The sequence below is a fragment of the Cokeromyces recurvatus genome, assembly GCF_025118155.1.
Source record: "Cokeromyces recurvatus strain NRRL 2243 chromosome Unknown BX663scaffold_11, whole genome shotgun sequence".
Lineage (NCBI taxonomy): Eukaryota > Fungi > Mucoromycota > Mucoromycetes > Mucorales > Mucoraceae > Cokeromyces > Cokeromyces recurvatus.
This window is the reverse complement of record NW_026251397.1, coordinates 352,492-371,569: the sequence shown is the minus strand read 5'-3', so window position 1 is coordinate 371,569 and position 19,078 is coordinate 352,492. Positions and strand designations below refer to the sequence as shown.

At 29.2% G+C, this 19,078-nt stretch overlaps 7 protein-coding genes across 7 annotated transcripts; 2 read left to right on the top strand and 5 right to left on the bottom strand.

Moving 5' to 3' along the window:
• Positions 1-369: 369 nt before the first annotated feature.
• BX663DRAFT_485987 (uncharacterized protein) lies at positions 370-1,536 on the bottom strand (the record flags this gene model as incomplete). The annotated part of the gene is made up of 1 exon (XM_051524648.1): positions 370-1,536. One exon carries the CDS (start codon positions 1,534-1,536, stop codon positions 370-372), a length of 1,167 nt encoding a protein of 388 aa, XP_051383238.1.
• A 1,837-nt stretch (positions 1,537-3,373) lies between these two features.
• On the bottom strand, positions 3,374-5,583 carry BX663DRAFT_507986 (ferric reductase like transmembrane component-domain-containing protein). The gene is made up of 4 exons (XM_051527422.1): positions 5,538-5,583; positions 4,903-5,458; positions 3,783-4,786; positions 3,374-3,714 (listed from the first exon to the last, which is right to left on the bottom strand). Exons 2-4 carry the CDS (start codon positions 5,442-5,444, stop codon positions 3,395-3,397), a joined length of 1,866 nt encoding a protein of 621 aa, XP_051383237.1. The 5' UTR covers positions 5,445-5,458; positions 5,538-5,583; the 3' UTR covers positions 3,374-3,394.
• Positions 5,584-8,006: 2,423 nt separating this feature from the next.
• BX663DRAFT_45681 (uncharacterized protein) lies at positions 8,007-9,075 on the bottom strand. The gene has a single exon (XM_051523869.1). The coding sequence runs from the start codon at positions 8,797-8,799 to the stop codon at positions 8,083-8,085; it is 717 nt and encodes a 238-aa protein (XP_051383236.1). The 5' UTR covers positions 8,800-9,075; the 3' UTR covers positions 8,007-8,082.
• BX663DRAFT_45748 (uncharacterized protein) lies at positions 9,076-9,756 on the bottom strand. The gene is made up of 4 exons (XM_051523884.1): positions 9,682-9,756; positions 9,513-9,609; positions 9,258-9,447; positions 9,076-9,168 (listed from the first exon to the last, which is right to left on the bottom strand). The coding sequence occupies exons 1-4, from the start codon at positions 9,716-9,718 to the stop codon at positions 9,109-9,111; spliced, it is 384 nt and encodes a 127-aa protein (XP_051383235.1). The 5' UTR covers positions 9,719-9,756; the 3' UTR covers positions 9,076-9,108.
• A 433-nt stretch (positions 9,757-10,189) lies between these two features.
• On the top strand, positions 10,190-11,226 carry BX663DRAFT_485984 (uncharacterized protein; the record flags this gene model as incomplete). Its single annotated transcript, XM_051524647.1, has 3 exons — positions 10,190-10,220; positions 10,659-10,792; positions 10,822-11,226. The coding sequence occupies 3 exons, from the start codon at positions 10,190-10,192 to the stop codon at positions 11,224-11,226; spliced, it is 570 nt and encodes a 189-aa protein (XP_051383234.1).
• Positions 11,227-13,538: 2,312 nt separating this feature from the next.
• BX663DRAFT_472043 (kinase-like domain-containing protein) lies at positions 13,539-17,509 on the top strand. The gene is made up of 7 exons (XM_051524166.1): positions 13,539-13,744; positions 13,816-14,143; positions 14,253-14,528; positions 14,667-16,350; positions 16,438-16,614; positions 16,679-17,069; positions 17,169-17,509. Exons 1-7 carry the CDS (start codon positions 13,721-13,723, stop codon positions 17,463-17,465), a joined length of 3,177 nt encoding a protein of 1,058 aa, XP_051383233.1. The 5' UTR covers positions 13,539-13,720; the 3' UTR covers positions 17,466-17,509.
• Positions 17,391-18,635, bottom strand: BX663DRAFT_45609 (orotidine-5'-phosphate decarboxylase). The gene is made up of 3 exons (XM_051523853.1): positions 18,365-18,635; positions 18,192-18,303; positions 17,391-18,108 (listed from the first exon to the last, which is right to left on the bottom strand). Exons 1-3 carry the CDS (start codon positions 18,542-18,544, stop codon positions 17,603-17,605), a joined length of 798 nt encoding a protein of 265 aa, XP_051383232.1. The 5' UTR covers positions 18,545-18,635; the 3' UTR covers positions 17,391-17,602.
• Positions 18,636-19,078: the final 443 nt, after the last annotated feature.

Below are 19,078 nucleotides of genomic sequence, written 5' to 3'. Positions count from 1 at the left end.
TAGGATAGATAAGTGTGACAAAGTAATAAACAGTTGTCTTGTCAATTCGTATTATGCAAGGGAACAGCTACAAATCCCAAGCAGATATAAAAAATAGCGATGGCTTCCTAAGAAGAGGAAAAAAAAATAAAATAAAAAGAATAACTCTTGGTGGAGTGGGGAGGTGGGTTTCCTTTAAGGCATTGGAGATTATGAAAATATATCAAAAAAAAAATAACAATAAAAAGATAAAAGATACATGTATAAATATGTAAAGAAGAGAAAAGACAGACAGACAGAGAGACAGACAGAGAGAGAGAAAGAAACCGCATTATAGGTCTGTAATCAGTAAAATAAAATAAAAAAAAATGGAATTATAGACTAATAGTGTCACTCAACAAAGTCATTTTCATTATATTCATGTCTTTGAATTAAATGTCGATTCAAGGCATCTCTTCGACTAAAATGAGTGGTGCAATGTTTACAGGTAAAAGACCTTTCACCACGATGAACAGTTGCAAGGTGACGGTCTCTATCATGACGACGATCAAATCTTTTTTCACAAATAGTACAACCAAACTCCTTAATTCTAGACTTATCATGGGTCTTGATATGAGTCATTAAGTTATATCTTCGCTTAGAGACATGATTACAGATATGACAATAATATAATTTCACTTCCTTTGGCTTCTTAACCAAGTTACTTCTTTTCCTTGTTGAATTGTCCTCTTTCTTTTGTTTTTTTTCTGTAATAGGATATTTTCTCTTTCTACCTCGACGAGACTTTTTTACTTTTTCTTCTGCTTCTTCTTCTTCCTTTTTTATCATGGATGGTATCTCTTCCTCTTTTTGTTTATAACCAGATTCTTCTAGTTCTTGTTGCTCACTTAATTCTTCAATGGATTCACTTAAAGGAGAAGTATGATCAAAGCCCAAAATATCATCTAAAGTCACATTTTCTTTTTTAATTGCCTCATGCTCGATTGTGGTAGCTAATTCTTGTTGAGAAGAAGTAAGAGGAGGAAACAAAGAATCTGATTCTTCTTCAGCTACTGTTGTTTCTACTAAATCAACAGCAGGAGAAGGCTTATCTTGAGTAACAACAGCAACAGAAGGAAGAGGAAGAGGAGAAGAGGATGGTTGATAAGAAGTAGTAGATAAAGGATTCTTTGATTTGTCGATTAAAAGAACACTTGGGTCACCATTGAATGTTGCAATAGGATCATGTGCTAGTTGGGCGATATTGTTCTCATAATTATTAAGATAACCAGCAACACAGATATCTTGTTTATTGTGGACTCCATTAGAGAAAGTATTATTGTAAGGTGTTATGTTAAAAGAACCATATATTAAATAGGGTGAGATATCTGCAGCAATATCAAAGAAAGGAGGTGTATCTGCTGAATTGTTATCAAGAAAGGGAGTATCCATCGTTGATGATTCTAAAAAAGGTGTACCCATATTAGGTGATGCTTCAAGAAAAGTAGGCATTGGCTGTTGTTGTTGTATAAGCATATTTCCATTATTAGTGTTGTTCATTGGATCATCAGAAAACATTATAAATTAGAGTGATAGATAAAAAAAATAAATAAATAAATAAAAAATAGAATTAAAATTAAAATTAAAAAAAAAAAAAAAGTGAAAATAAAATCAGAGGGTTATTTATATATGCTTTAGGTGATCGAAAAACCCAGAATAAAAAAAAAAAAAAATTTAAGGGGCTAATATTTGTCATATATGGCTTATTGTGACTCGTCCTTGGTTTCCATAGCAACTGTCATGCTATATCATTGGTCGAATAACTTCATACTTGAAACCTCACTTTCCCCATAAGGAATACTTGACATTGCTGCCCTTCCGGAATTTTTTCATTTATACCCTTCTCCCTTATTATGATTCATTCATTGGATCATTTTATATATTATACTGATTAAGAAGATTTTCCTATTTTTTTTTTTTTTACTTATCAGTGTTAAAGATTATCAAAACTTGAATATTTCTAGATGATAATCATGGTAACGTATGATACAATAAATAAATACTTGCTGTTTTGATAGAATAGGGAAAAAAAAGTTAATATTGAATTATGATTAAATGAAATGTTTAGTTTACTTTATTTTAGTGTTATCTTTTCTTTTTTTTTTTCAAAAAAAAAATCCCGGAATAGAAATTTGCATTACGTCGACTTCCCTTTTCTTACTTTAAATTGACTCATAACAAAATGTTGTATAAAAAAAAAATGTGTTGAATGCTAAGAAAAAGTTGATTAATAATTTTCTGGTTATTTTAATCTCCGACCCATTGTATACTATTTCTTTTTTTTCTCGTTCATTCTAAATTATTTCATTTTAAAATAGATATAATGAAGTGGTTGGACAACTTGTTAGATTTTAACGCGGTTTCTTAGATTATTACCCCTGAATAAAGTATTTTTTTTTGTGTGTATAAAAAGAAAACAAAAAAAAATAAAATAAAAAAAACTAAAGTAGTACTGTTTTGTGTAATGAATAATAACAATTTATGCAGCAGTAAAGAAGATCTAATAATTCATAATAAGATTACTCCTTGTGGATAAGTTTCTTTTATATATTATGTAAAATAGAAATGAAACATTATTAGTCTTCTTCTCGTAATGATTCAATCATATCATGTAAGTATCGATCGAGATTTGAAGAAAAAAAAATATTAATGTTAAACACTCTTTTCTACGTATAACGTGTTATTTTTTTTTTTTTTTAGATTCTTATAAACAAATAAAATAAATAGACATTTTGCAGAAATCAAAGTTATATGATTGTATATTATTTAATCAGTATTTTTTAACAGAAATAATAAAACTAAAATTTCCTATTCATGATGTGTCATTTTAGAACAGAAAATGGTACTATTTCCTAAATATATAAAACTTCTTAAATGAGCATTTTAAGACAAAAACATATAAAAATGAATTGAATATTTTAGTTATTAGATTATATATCTTAACCACCTTGAGAGCAATAGAAACTACTACTACTACTACTTTGTAGTTGATCTTTTATTTATGAATTATTTTAAATATATATATTCATATATATATATGTATATGATATATGATATATGCGTATGATTTAAAAAGTAAAGATAAGTTTTGACAGCATAAACTGATCCAACACTAATAAATGATTATAATCTGCTTTAATGTTAATACAAGTAATAGTATCTTTATCATAAATATATATAATGTGAAGAGATAGGAAGAGAAGAAGACTATTTTTTTTTCTTTAAAAAAAAAAAGGAGAAATATATGTGATAATAAAATCAACACAATTATGAAAAAATAAAATAAAATACATGTTGTTTTTTTTATGTTATGCTATATATATATGGGACGAAATAAATAAGAAATCTTTTATTGTTTTTTTTTCTTCTTTTTTTTTTAAAATTCAAATGTTTCATTATGTGCTTCAAAGTCATGAAGGATAGCCTCATTGATAACAGTACGAGTGAAAGCAGGAGAGCCACATACATGAGCCCAAACTCTATGATTTGAATGCAATGCGGCAATTTTATCCATATCTGCACTGATTTGAGGTCTTTGACCATAGATAAGTTGGAACCCATGAAGATGATTGACAATGTTAGGGCCCTCTTTCATCCTTGTAACGTAAATAGATACGGATAAGGAAATAGGGTGAATAGCAGATGCACATTCCTTTGCCCAAAAGGTAAATATTTCCATGAATGGTTCAATCTCGTCTAAGAAATATATATATATATATATATGCATTAGTAGTTTTCTATTTATATAAGTAGGGGTCACTTACTGATATCAGGAATAGCCCATGTCAAATAAATAGATTCAGTTACTACAGTACGAATACCCCGGGATCGTCTATCGATCATGTCTTTGATAATGGCCAATGCTGGAGTGATACCAATACCAGTAGCATACAAAGTAAGTACTGGGAAATCTTGATATTCATGATGAGGACCAAAGGGGCCATCAATATAGACATCAATATTTTGGTTTTTAGAAGTAGCAGTTGTTAATAAATCACGTGTTTTTGTACCTAGGGTCTTAATATGAAAGGTGGCAAATGTCTTTATATTTTGATCATCATCATAACTAGAGTAAGTGGGGACGAGTTTAGTACGATGACGGAGTTCTTGCGTGTTAATTAAAGTGTGGTCTTTAAGTGAAGAAGAGTAAAGATTCTTGGAATAACTCATTTGATAATTTTTCTTCTTTTCGGTATCATCTTGTGATATTTTTTCTGATTTTTCAGTTGCTACACCCATTACGCGTTCTTCAATTTCATTATCGGGAGAGTCACTAACGCGAAAGACTTCAGAGATAGTGAAAGGATGCCAATTAGCATATTCCCAAATCTTGCGTCCGTTAAGGATCATAGAAGAAAAGACATATTGACCAGGTTTAAAGGATCGAAGATATTTGTTTTCAAACAAGATACGGACGATACCTTTCTCTTTCTTGTCTGATTCAAGCATAACTGAATCAATACTGACCACTCTTGACTTTCTTACCCATGATTTGTAAGTACGAATGACACGATCAGCAAACCAGAGCACGATGGCAGGAATAAAGAAAGCAAAGCAAGTGTGTTCATGTATACAACCAAAGACAACACCGACAATCATAAAGATAACATGGCAATAATAAAAGACTTCAAAATAATTTCGACGAATGTATTCTAATGAGATTACGACCATGATAATAAAGCCAAGCATAGAGATTGTGCCCGAAGTTTGTTCAAGATCATAAAACAAAGCATCTTTAGCGACATGTCTTATGCGATAACCTCCCATACTAGATAAAGTAGGGATCATAAATATAAATATGTAATAGTTTATTATTATTATTATTTTTATTTTTATTTTTATTTTCTTTTCTTTTTTACATGTATGTTCATGATTGATACTTACATACGATAGACAAAATGAGGTATAAATTCTATAAAGCCAATACGTGAAACGATACGATGAAAGGGTATAAGTTCTTCAAAGGTTAAACCAGATAACTTTGGTAAAATTGAATTCCTTTGAGCAAGAAAGAAGGCAAATCCCCAGTTGGCCATACCGATAAAAGCACCTGTATGGTTGATGAAGACTGTAGGAGGCACCGTAAAGGATTCATGCGTATTTACTTGAAATGGACAAAAAATAATAAAAATGACATTAACGATACAAAACAAGATAACACCTATGACATGTTTAATAGGAATCATTTCTGTCACAAATGGGATACGAATAACATAATTGAATCGACGCAAAAGTTTTGCTCCAGGTAAATCAGTGACTACTCTATTATCACCTTTACTAGAGATTCTTCTTTTCCTGATATAATATACACGTAATCTATTTAGTTGATAGCCTATACAATAGAGAATAAATAAACACCAAAAAAAGAAGAAGTATCCATTTCCATTGCTAAAGAATGTTGAAGTCGCCCTAACAGTATACGTCATATGATTAAAGATAAGTAAGTAATGAAAGAAAAAAAAAAAAAGGGTAAGTAACAGAGCATTAACTCTCTCTTTATTTATACCTAAAACACAAAGAATTTTTTTACCAGCTGATAACTATAAAAGAAAAAAAAATTCAACAGATAATCCAAACACCAAGATGGAAAAGAGTATAAAAGAGGGAATGGATTAAAATTTAATCATACTATTGAAAATTAAATATTCATATTCTACAATTGTTTGTCTCCGCATCAAAAAAAAAAGTTTACATTGTATTGTTTAACATGTTTAACTTTCAAGATTCAGACAAAAAAATAAAGAAAAGTTTATTTATTTGTATCATATACGGATATTTTTTTTTTAATGCTTATTAAACTAAAACAAAGATAAACGTATCTTGTAGTATTTCTTAATCAAAACTGCATATATTTTTTTTTTCTTTTACAAGGTTGTACTGATATACGCGAAATTAATAAAATTATTTCAGGCCATTGTAAAGCAGATCCCAATAATAACTTATATTTGGAGTTAAGATAATTATACCCATATGATAAAAATGCTGCATTTATTTGAAATAATGCTTCATTAAAAAAAAGTAATCAAAGAGAATTTTCATTTAGCATTTGCTATTATGTTGTATTATGCTATGCTATGCTATTCTATTCTATTCTATTTTCTTTTGGTTTCTTTTTCTTTTCTTTTATCATATTTGGTTTTATTTGTTTGTTTATTTTCTGAATACAATAAAGGATGATCCACTTACTGCTGGTTATCAAATTTGATACCATTGCTATGTAAATTAAAGCCCGCTTTTTATACAATATATTGTTTTCCCAAATCGGAATACTCTTAGTGTACTTTTTTTAGCAACTAACTTTATACTAGGGAAAAGGTAAATTTCTTAAACAAATAATAAGATATAATCAATTAGCAATAAAAATAATCGAAAATAAGTTTAAAGGTTTCTACCTTTTGATATAAATTAATGAACTTCTTTTTGATATTTAAAAAGAAAAAGAAAAAAAAATAGAATTGTTTGCTGTAAGAATATAGTTACTGAATCCTTTGACTACTGCTAAAAAATGCTTGAAACATATGAGACAGAATAGTTACTAAAGAAGAAGATATGAAACCAAACCTTTGATTATTTGCTAAGCTGAAGAGTGTAAAGACAGTTATTAGAATATACAAAGAAGTACCAAATCTACTCAGTGTTCTTCTTTAAGGCTTATAAGTTGATGATGTATTAAAGCCTGGTCTTATTTGTTTAAAATAAGACAAACATACATACTCAACATCATGTGGTTTGATAAGAAATTACTACTAGTAAAAATGATCTTGTGCTTTAGTTCTGTCGACGAAGATTTTAAAATAAATCAAACGTGATTTTTAAACCAGGTCCAATGTAGATAAGTTAATTATTTTTGTGATTATTTCAAGTTCCGCTTACTCCCTCCCCACGATACTCATTTGACCAGAGTCAATATTAATTGATCTGCTATAGATCTTCATTATCAAAATTATAGGAGTTATATAATTAGTATCAGATATTATAGCTCCTCAAGAAAAAAAATCATTCGAAAATAAAACGATAACCAAAAGTTTGAATATATATCATTAATAAAAAGTATAGAGGCCAAACTTACTAATAAGACTTGATGTGTTTCAGAGGCTCTAACACTTCATTTGAAGAGTAATATCAATGCTAATATTCTTACTCATGAGCTTTTGATGTGAAATTTGTTCACTACTATCGTAAATTTTGTCATTTTGATTTCTATTAACAAGCGAAAAGCACATCAGATACAGTATCATTTTGAAAATTTATATTAATTATATATATATATGTATAGACAAGATGAATGCAGTTTCATTGAAAATTAAGTAATACAACGGGAAATTGCTATCTGTGTTTATTGTAAATAAGTCAAGTTCTCATTGACTGACTGACTGACTGACTGACTGACTGACAGCCAACAAGTTCAGCATACTTGATATTGTTCGACTTTGAACAAAATTCGGATCAGTCAGGGTGCACTTTAATCTTTCCTCAAATATAAAATCTGTAGTAATACGATCTTCAACCTTTCGCTTTTTATAGGATTAATAATAATAAAACGCCTGAAACGTTTCTTGACAAATGAATTTTTTTTCTTTTTTATCACGGTATTTATAATGTGATCTCTCTAATTGACTTGTCTCTGTTAGCCGTGTAGTTTAATTACCTTCTATTATTTCATTGAAATGATTATCCTTTCTATTTTGACTTATAATAAATTACTTGTAATACTACATTGATATTGCTTTTTCAATATAAAGTCATAAGGAATATATGGATATATAATACTTGTATCCACATGTATTTATTTTCTACAAATGTAAATCATCTTAATAAAAACTTTGTAATTATTACCTAAAAAATAAAAAAAAAATCTGCCTTGAAGTTCTACTATTATTTTCTTACTTCTATACGTTTCTGGTTTGTTAAAAAAAAAAAAATAAAAGGTATGTAAAACCAGTTTTTAGTGTATAATAATGATGTAACAAATAATAATGTATTGTATATATAGAACTGCTTATTTATTTTTCAAACAAAAAAAAAAAAATAAAAAGTAAAAAATAAAATAAAATAGGAGTGCCATCATGATGAGTATTTTTTTAATGTACTCATACGACTCACACTTCTTAGATTAGTAAATGTTCCAGCAATACTTCCTGGAGGACGCAGACTACTAGGCCTAGTATTTGTAGGTGTTCCAGCTCTTTTCCCTTCTTGATAGGATGAGGAAGCGATAGAATTAGTAGAAGAGTTTAGATATGATTTTTGATGGTTAGAAGAGGAGAATAAACTAGTTCTTGATCCTCCTCCAGGAGTAGGACTTCGTATGCTTATTCGAGAAGGGGAATAAGATATAGGTGAATCAGGACGATGTATTGTCTCTCTTACGGTGGGTATGTGACTTGCACGTTGTTGGGGTATTCTTTTTTGTGGTGATGAGCTTATATACGATATTTTTCTTTGATTTTCAGTGGATGATGTACGTTGAGGGGTAGGTGGAGGTGATGAAGGTGTTTTTAGATACGAGGATTTAACTGGCGCTGGAATATGCGATGCACGCTTTGCAAGCTGACTACGCTGTACTACTCCCTTTTTGTTACCATGATCGTTATTAGTCTGTTGTGAATTATAAGATCGACTTTGTGTGGGTGTACCAGCGTTAAGTACATTGTTTTTTGATAATGAATTCTTACGCGGAAGAGGTATTCCTGAAGTTGTTGTAGATGAAGTAGCTGAGTAATTACTTAAACGACTTATAGATCGAGATGACGTAGAGGATGATTCAGAAAGATAAGTCATTGATGTTAAGCCATACTTTGAATATTGAGTTATCGTAGATTGTGAGTTTAAACTATTTTCACTACTGATACTACTTGATCTTTTAGATCTCGAATCATACACGGACAAAGGCGTTACTAACAATGTGCGTTAATATAATATAACGAAAAAACTAAATTAATTAAGTTTACATGGTAAAGAACTTTTTATTTTGGTATCTGAAGGACTCCAATCGAGATCGTAACTATTAATAGACTTTTTTTTTTTTTAAAAAAAAAAAAAAAAAAAAGATTTAAATATATTTAGCTTGCATAATAATTTATAAAAGTTTTATACCTTTGATGATAAAAAGTCATCAAATTCAGAATCTAAAGAGCTAATTATATCACTCTGTATGTATATGTATAAGTCAATTTTTTTTTTAAAAAAAAAGAAAAAAAAAAGAAAAGACTAACTTGTATTGAATTGATATTTCTTACATTATCCAATTTCCAAAACTCTTCAGTAGAATCATCTAGATCCAAATTAGCAAGATCGGGTAAATCAGTTTCATCATCCATGTCACCCGTAAAATTAGCTTTAATTAGTTCATCTAAACTAATACTATCTTCGGATGTTATTGAACTGGGTCTTCCATGCCTATTCTTACGAATATTTTCTGTAGGTATACTACAATAAGATTACATGTAATCAATATTCATCAAGAAGTTTAATCTTGTTATTTCGCATGTTACCCATTATTATCAGCATCAACGATGCTTATTGCCGTTGTCATAGTGTCTTCAGGTTCATTATATGTATGTACGTTCAATAACCAGCCCTCAACATTATCTGCTTGATTTGTTGAATTAATAGTTTGAGATGTTATTCCTAATGTTTTAGATTGTTTATCTTCTATCCTACAGTTATTTACAAAACGTAAACTAGGTAGCTGTGCCATTATTTAAGGGTAGGGTATATTTTACTTTTTTTTTTTTTAATTTTATTTTTTTTAAAAAAAAGGAAAGGAAACAAATAAAAAAAAAAAAAAAAAAAGTATGTTACTTTTACAAAAAAATCATTCAGCTGTGTAATATATAGTTGCTGTAGTGCTCACAGTATTTTTTTTTTTTAAAAAAAAAGGATAATTTAACGGGGTTAAAATTTCAATTTTCGGGTATTCAAATTAGTTGTTATAGAAACAGTAACGGCAACAACAGATAAAACTTTACTTGGAAATGAATCAAAACAAAATAGAACGAAGGTAAGTAGTTAATTCATCTGTCACATAAAAAAAAGAAGAATATGCTTAGTTGTATATAAGGTCAAGATTTCAACCAAAGTTAATAATCAGTATCATTTTAAAAATAGATAGCTAACTTTATTTAAACAGGTCATAGTCGTATATAATATCCTATTAAGTACATATATAATGGTCAAAATAGATTTAAAGACCATCTTAGGTACTGAGATCTCATATCATCTTTTGATAAATATGGCAATTGTATAAAGTTATTAAAGAAACAGTATACTTGTCTGTCATACAGTACCAGTAATTATACTTTAATTTCTTTTCTTGAATACAAATATAAACATTCTATAATACTGTCGAAGAAGAACTATTTCTATCTTTTCTTTTTTTTTTTTTTTTTTTTTTGAAAGAATATCAAAGCCTATTATAATGACTTGGTATAGATAAAGTAGAATATTTAGTTTCATTAAGGTGTTCTTATAATAAGTTATATATCACACAGAAAAGATTATACAGAATAAATTATATTTATGCATCATTTTTATTTTTTTTTGTATAAAAGATCAACGGATTGTTTTGACGTTAAACAAAAATCTATTATTTAATCTTTTCTATATATAAAAGTTTAATATATATTTTCTTTTTTAAGAAATGATAGATTCAGGTTCTACTACAAGGAACAAAGACACTATTATTGATTTGATTCTCAATGACCATAATAACGTTCAAACTTTTTATGAAAAACTTGAAAGCACTTCAAATTCTGAAGAAAAATTGGGTTTCGTAATAAAATAGTTAAAGAACTGATTCAGCATGATGAATGTGAACAATTAATACTTTATCCTTATTTGAGAGATTTGAATAACGAAAAAGCTGAAAGATATTACAAAGAAAGCTTGGAAGATCATCAAGAGATACGTAATTTATTATATCATATTCGGTACTCAGAAATGAATGAAGAACTTGAGAAGAAAATAAATAAAGCAATGAAGACTATTTTCCTTCATTTTGAAAAAGAAGAAAGAGACATATTACCTTTAATGAGACAAGAGATGGACAATAATATTTTATTAAGTGCTGGCAATTCATTTAAAGAACTCAAATATAAACTTAACGTAAAATCATATATACATTCTCCTACTAAAGATATAACAGCAGCTATTGCTAGTGTAATGATTAGGCCTTTTAAAAACGTTGAAGAAATTATGGACGCTTAATATGTATATATATATATATATACTTTCCTATGTAATATTTTGCTTTTATAATGTATATTCAATTTAATGAATAAAATATGTCCTTTTATCTCGCAGTTTTACTAGTAAATTGTTAAAGTAACATCCAATCTGTAAATGGTATATTGTTAAAAATACAAAAATATATATATATATATATTATTTACCTATAATGCTCCTTGACTGGTTCAACATTCCTATTATCGAAGAAGATTAGGAAATAAAGTAGTTTATAAGCATAGTATATAAATAATTAAAGTGTAGGCTTCCTCCAAGCATATCAATACAAAAGTTATATACTAACCAACTAACCAAAATTCAGTCAAACTCCCCAAAAATAGATTACTTTCTTTCCAAAAATTATTTAAATAGGATATAAATTTATGTTGTTATTACCTCCTATAACATAAATAATTTACTATGAATTATTTACCACTATTTACTGTAAATCGTTATATAAGTCTTAACTATAACATGATCATCATAGATATATACAAGTTTGATTATAACTTTTCTTTACTGAAAATAAATAAAGACATGTATTTACAACTTTCTCATAATAGTCTCAAAATCATTTTATCAAAGAAAGTAATAATTTATTTTAGTCTCAGTTATTATTACATCAGTATTTAAACTTAAGATTCGGATGATTTTAAATTTTTTTGTGGACAAAGTAAAATGAAATTACGGACAAATTTGAAAAGCAAATTCAGAAAAAATGGGTATCCATTTTAGAAACACTAGAGCTAGTTTTTCAGATAAACTAGCAAACTAAGGGTTTTATCGCCCTCTATTATCATTTTAACTAGTATTGTGGAAATCTGGAAGGCCCATATTTCAGTTTGTTTTCCACTCCCTTCCCCCCCGCAAACTGTCCTTCAACATATTTGACAACAGTTTTCTACGTATACTGCAGAACAATCACAAAGCTTTGACGAATCGTTTCCTTTCCTTTTTCTCTCCCGTACTAATACTACTTTATTCACTTTACATATATGGTTTTATTTATATTTAATTTCTATTACAAAATTTGAAATTTTATTTCTAATTATAAATGTACTCATAGAAGTAAAAACAACAATATTGGGAACCCGAAGAAGTTCGAGTATAATAGAAGCAAGCTACTTGTTATTTTTTTTTTTTGTTTTGGCACAAGTGAAGGGTAGAAATGCTGTTTATTTTAAAAGTCTTTGAACTAGAGTAACAGAAGTTTTTGTAGCAAATTTTAAAATGTCGGTAAAAAAAAAATGGGGGAGTTGATTCTTGCCGATGTGGATGAATTTCGTACCTCAAAGATAAGCTAATAACTTGGTATTATAACATTGATCAATTTTTTTTTCAAGTAGGTACGTTGCTCATACCACTAAAGAGTTTTCACAAATGCATTTTTAGGACTTTATAGTATTCAAGCTTGCCAAAGTTGTGGAATATTATAGCAAAGAGATATAAATGCATAAAAAAAAGAACATTTTCAATATCTCATAGGAAGAATTAGATAACTGTAGTCATCCTTTTGCTTTCTGCCAAGAATAATTTTTTTTTTGTTTCTCATATATATATCGTCGTGTTGAACATAGTTTCCTTTTTCTTTCAGGAAGAAGGATTTAGATATTTACAGGCAATACATTATCTAAAAAAATAATAATAATAATTTGCAAGTTTATCTGAAAAACTAGCTCTAGTGTTTCTAAAATGGATACCCATTTTTTCTGAATTTGCTTTTCAAATTTGTCCGTAATTTCATTTTACTTTGTCCACAAAAAAATTTAAAATCATCCGAATCTTAAGTTTAAATACTGTAGTTGTTGAACTTGAAATTTTTATCACTATGTTGTGTCCTTTTTATCGTTGTTGTTGTTGTTGTTGTTCAAGATATGAAAAATAAAAAGTCGAGTGCTACACGTGACCTCAAAAAGTTCTGTTATTGTGCTGCTGCACTGTGCAATATCCATTTATAATAAAGTTAATTATATCCTGCATTCCTTCTCCACAAAAATATATATAAACATATAGATATATATTTCTCTCACCCATACCCTACATTCCTTTCTCTCTCTCTTATTATTATTTATCATGTTATTAGAGTAGTCTTAGTATTATATTAGTAGTAGTTGGTAGAAGCAGCAGTAAACAAAATTATTTTATTTATTGCCAAGCACACTAAGTTTATTAAAATATATAAATATATTTCATAAATATTTAAATTCAACCCCCCTATTAAACCTCTTCATTTATTTAAATTATTTCATTTTACCGCCGACGCGATTTCTGTATAACTTGACCCTTTTTTTTTTTTTTTTTTTATTATTATTATTATACATATACTTGTATAAATAGATACATTACTACTAAAACATTACACATATTAATTCTATATACACTTATATATAAAAAGAAGACAAAAAAAAGTGTTATAAACAAGTTTTTTTTATTTTATTTTATTTTTAACATTCGAGGCAAATTTAAAGCAAGATGAATGTATGTATTTCAGTTATCTAATGTATATATTAACTCATCATGTATTTATGCAAATAAAAATATCAATTAAAATAATAATAATAATAACAATAGGAATATCATCAGAATAAAATAAAGGAATTAAAAGCCAAAATAGCTCAAAATGAACGGATGCGTGATAAAGCATATCAACTCAAACCTTTATTAAAAGATCGCAATGCTATTTCACAGTGTGAAACTGAAATTAAAGAATGTCAAAAATACATTGATTATTTTACTGAAGAACTTTTAAAGATTGAGTCTCGAGCAGAATCAGATACAGCGGGTGACCATTCTTCGCCTGATTCAACTAAACCTAATGATAATTCCCATTTACCTCCTCGCTCAGGCAATGCTAGTGTACCTCAAGAAGGACGTGAAGTAAAGAAATACTCTACTTTAGGTATGAAAGAAATGAAACGAAATGAGATGAAAACCAAAATATATATATATACATATATATATAAACATATTTATATCCATGTTTTATATTTATTTATTTTTAAAAATAGATTTATTGACAACAAATACCGTATACAATAAATCAAAAGTATCACTCAAATTACATGAATTAGAATATAAACTTGATGTAGAAAATAAAGTGTTGGCTGGTATCAAAACAATGGCTGATGTAATGGATCGAGACCATTTTTTGAGTGATAGAAAAGGAAGGCATGAACTTCAAAGCCAAATGTATGAAAGCATTGAAAAATTAAATTTATTAACAAAAGCTTTAAGGAAATATAAGAGTCTTTACATTGGTGAAGATGATGATGAAGAAGACTATGGTAAAGGAAGGAGCCAAACAAACAAACAAACAAACAAAAAAAAAAAAAAAAAAAAAAAAAAAAAAAAAAAAGAGAGAGAGAGAGTGAGAGAAAGGAATTGAATACATATTAACTGGTCTTCCTTTTAACTTTATAAAGAACTAGAAACACCTCCTGCTGCTCGTATGCCACCTGGATTTAGAAGACCAGTAACAGGAAAACTACAATTAGAACTTATTCAAGCACATGGATTGGCTCATGCACCTACAAGAATGTTTAAAATGCCTAATACAATTGTTTATGTTAAGATTGATGGAAATATTGTATTTAAATCTAAATTATCACGTAATGATAAATGGCTGGATGTATGTGAAACACATGTCAATAAAGCCACTGAAGTTGAAATATCAATCTATGATCAAGAAGCAGAGCGTAGTTTACCTATTGGTATCTTTTGGTTAAAAATTACTGATATTGCTGAAGGTTTACGTAAAAAAAAGATTCAACAAGAAAATAGTCCTGGTTGGGTTCCTGCAGAAGTATACCAAAAGCAAGACCAAGAAGGTGATAATCAGTTACAACAACAACAGCAGCAGCAACAACAGCAACAGCAAGAACCTAGTCGAGTGGAAAGTACAGAAGATGGTATTCAAGCTTGGTTTGATGTTGAACCTTCGGGTGAAATGTTACTTCGAGTTAATTTCGTTCGTGAGGCTGCTAATCGTCGTCCATTAGATAAATTAGGTCGTGCAGGCGCTGTAAGACAAAGACGTGAAGAAGTACATGAAATGAATGGTCATCAATTTGTTGAAAAGAAATTTTATAATATTATGCGTTGTGCACTCTGTGGTGAATTCTTAGTGAATAGTGGTTATCAATGTGAAGATTGTGAATACACATGTCATAGAAAATGCTATACAAAAGTCGTTACTAAATGTATTTCTAAAGCAAATGCTGATAATAAAGATGCGGATGAAGACAAATTAAATCATAGAATTCCTCATCGATTTGAACCTATTACAAATATTGGTGCTAATTGGTGTTGTCATTGTGGTTATATGCTTCCATTAGGTTCTAAAGGCGCCAAAAAATGTTCTGAATGTGGTATTACTTGTCATACAAAATGCCAACATTTTATTCCTGACTTTTGTGGTTTATCTATGGAGATGGCAAATCAAATGTTGGCTGAAATTAAGGCAGCTAATAAAAGAAAAACATTGGAAGGTTCTGTTACTCCTTCTACATCATCTACTACAAGTAGCAATAAGCCAGCTCGTGTATCGCATCATGAGGATGATAAACTATCAGAACCTTTATCACAGTTATCATTGAATCAACATAAGCCATTACCTAATATACAACAACCTGTCCCTCAAATGCAAATGCCTGTACCACAACCCATTGTACCACCTAAAAGCCCTATTAGTCAAATTCAGCCTTCACCTCCTCCTTCATTACCTCCTCATACTCAACTCTACCAGACTCCTCAACAACAATACCCAACACAAATAAATGATATTCAATATCAAGCTCATCTTGATCCTCGTCACCAACAACCTGTATGTTCAACAACTTATCAACAGTCACCTATTCCTGCTCCAGTATCCCCAACTGTACGTCCTGTTTACAATCAACCTCATCCAATCGAACTTGCTCGACCTCCTCCACCAAAATCTCCTCAACAACAAAGACGAGTTACATTAAATGATTTCAATTTCTTATTTGTGCTTGGTAGAGGTAACTTTGGTAAAGTTATGTTGGCAGAAGATAAATATGATAAGCAATTATATGCTGTAAAAGTATTGAAGAAACGATTTATTATTGATAATGATGAAATTGAAAGGTAATATATATAAATGTATATATGTATAAATATACGTTTTTTTTTCGGTAATTTATGTTACTAATATATAACATACGTGTTGTATAGTGTTCGCTCTGAAAAACGTATTTTCTTGGCAGCAAATCGAGAAAGACATCCATTCTTGATTGGTCTTCAGTCTTGTTTCCAAACTGAATCACGTGTTTATTTTGTTATGGAATATGTGAGTGGTGGTGATTTAATGTGGCATATTCAACGTGAACCTTTCTCTGAAAGAAGAGCAAAGTAAGAACTTAAAAATTATTTGATACCTAATTTATTCATTGTTACTTTTATAAATATATATAAGATTCTATGCTTGTGAAGTACTCTTAGCGTTAGAATACTTCCACAGCCAAGGTATTATTTATCGTGACTTGAAGTTAGATAATATTATGCTTGGTTTAGATGGACATATCAAAGTAGCTGATTATGGTCTTTGTAAAGAAAATATGTGGTACGAGGATACAACAGGTACCTTTTGTGGTACACCTGAATTTATGGCACCTGAAATTTTATTAGAACAAAAATATGGACGTGCAGTCGATTGGTGGGCTTTTGGTGTTCTTGTATATGAAATGTTACTTGGTCAGTCACCTTTCCGAGGTGAAGATGAGGATGAAATCTTTGATGCTATTTTAGAAGATGAGATTCTTTATCCTGTAAATATGTCAAGAGATTCTGTTTCTATTTGTCAAAGAGTATGTATTTCAACGATATTTAGTTTATGAATGAATAACAATCTAACTTTTTTTTTTTTTTTTTTTTTTTTTTTTTTTTTTTTGGTCATGTTTGCTTAGTTACTAACAAAGGATCCAAAGAAGAGATTAGGTTCTGGACCTACAGATGCTGCAGAAATCAAAAGCCATCCCTTCTTTTATGGAGTTAATTGGGAAGATATGCTTGCAAAACGTGTACCACCTCCTTTCTGTCCTTCTATTTCAGATCCCCTTGATACTTCTAACTTTGATGAAGAATTTACACGTGAAAGACCTGCTTTGACTCCTATGAATAACTTATTGAACCGTGTAGAACAACAAGAATTCCAAAACTTTTCGTATGTGGCTGACTGGACTCATACCTCTAAACCTTGGTAAAACAACAAAACAAAAAGAAAAGAAAAAGACAGAAGATTCTTCCTCTTTTAGTAACATTTGCATATATTTCTGTTTTTATAAAATCAAATAAAATCAAATAAAATATAATATAACAAAATAAAATAGAATAAATATTATTAATGCTGGTGAAGACGAACTCTTTCAAGATAAGCGTCCCAGCCAGCTTGACGATAACGTTTTGCTTGTTCTTCTACTTGGTCAGGATTTCCATAAATACCACGACCAACAATAATAATATCTCCGCCACTACCTACAATGACTTCATGTGGAGTACGGTACTGCTGGCCCAAACCATCCCCTTTTACATCTAAGCCAACACCGGGGGACATGACAATAAAGTCTTCTTCATCATAACTATTCATCTTGTGTTGAGCAATAAAGCCAATCACAAAGTCTTTATGATGACGTGCCATCTCTACTGATTCTGTAGTATAGTTTCCTTTAGCCAAACTGCCTTTGGATGACATCTCAGCCAGCAACAATAAACCACGACCCAAAGGTAAACCCACTTCAGCAAGGCCTTTGATAATACCATCACCAGGAACAGTATGTGCGTTTGTAATATGAGACCAAGAAGCAATCTTATAAACACCGTTTGCATATTGATGTTTTACCGTGTTACCTAAAATAATATGCATATTAAAAAAAAAATACAGATATGCATTTGTAAATATTTATAATTTACACAAAATGATAGATCTTTACCAATGTCAGCAAATTTACGATCTTCAAAGATTAAAAAGTCATGCTTTTTTGATAGTTCTTGTAATTGTTGAACTAAATCCATGTCAAAGTCTTCTACAATATCAATATGTGTCTAACGAAAAAAAAAAAAATTAAACTTATTTATTATACTATTTTTTTTTTGCAACTATTACTTTTAAAAGACAAATATATGGACCCACTGCATCGGCAATGGAGAGTAATTCCCTTTTAGAAGTGACGTCCACCGCAACAGAGAGGTTACTTTTCTTGCGTTCCATAAGCTCAAAAAGAGATCTGGCACAAGCATTGGGATGGTTTTTACCACGTTCAGCGTAAGTTTTATATGTGTTCATTTTTTCGTTATTAAAAAAATAAAACAAAATAAAATAAAAAAAAGATTGTTAAAGCAATAGATTTTTATTGATGATGAAAATTTAAGTGACCGATTCTACACGTAATATCTAAAATACTAGTTTTGTTTTTGATCAGAGTAAAAAAAAAAAAAAAAAAAAAAAAAAAAAAAAAAAAAAAATTAAACCCTTTTTGGATAAAAAAAAAAATGAACAATTGAATCAAGCAAACAACAACCATCAGGGATTCATTTATAAGCTAAAAAAGTCCAGCTCTTGTTAATAGTGAATACATCTATATCATTTCAGATATGACATAGAAAAGGTAAAAAGACCATCTATACCTCATCCTTTTTTTTTTTAATTTGTATAATGCTCTCCTTAAGAAAAGCTTATTAAATCCCAACTATGAATTGATGATTGTTTGTCTAGTAGCCGCTTTATTATAGGAAATATTTCTTTCTACATATAACAATACTAAAGATAGTCTAACCTATTTATATCAGATAAATATATTAGCGTAATATCCTTCATAGT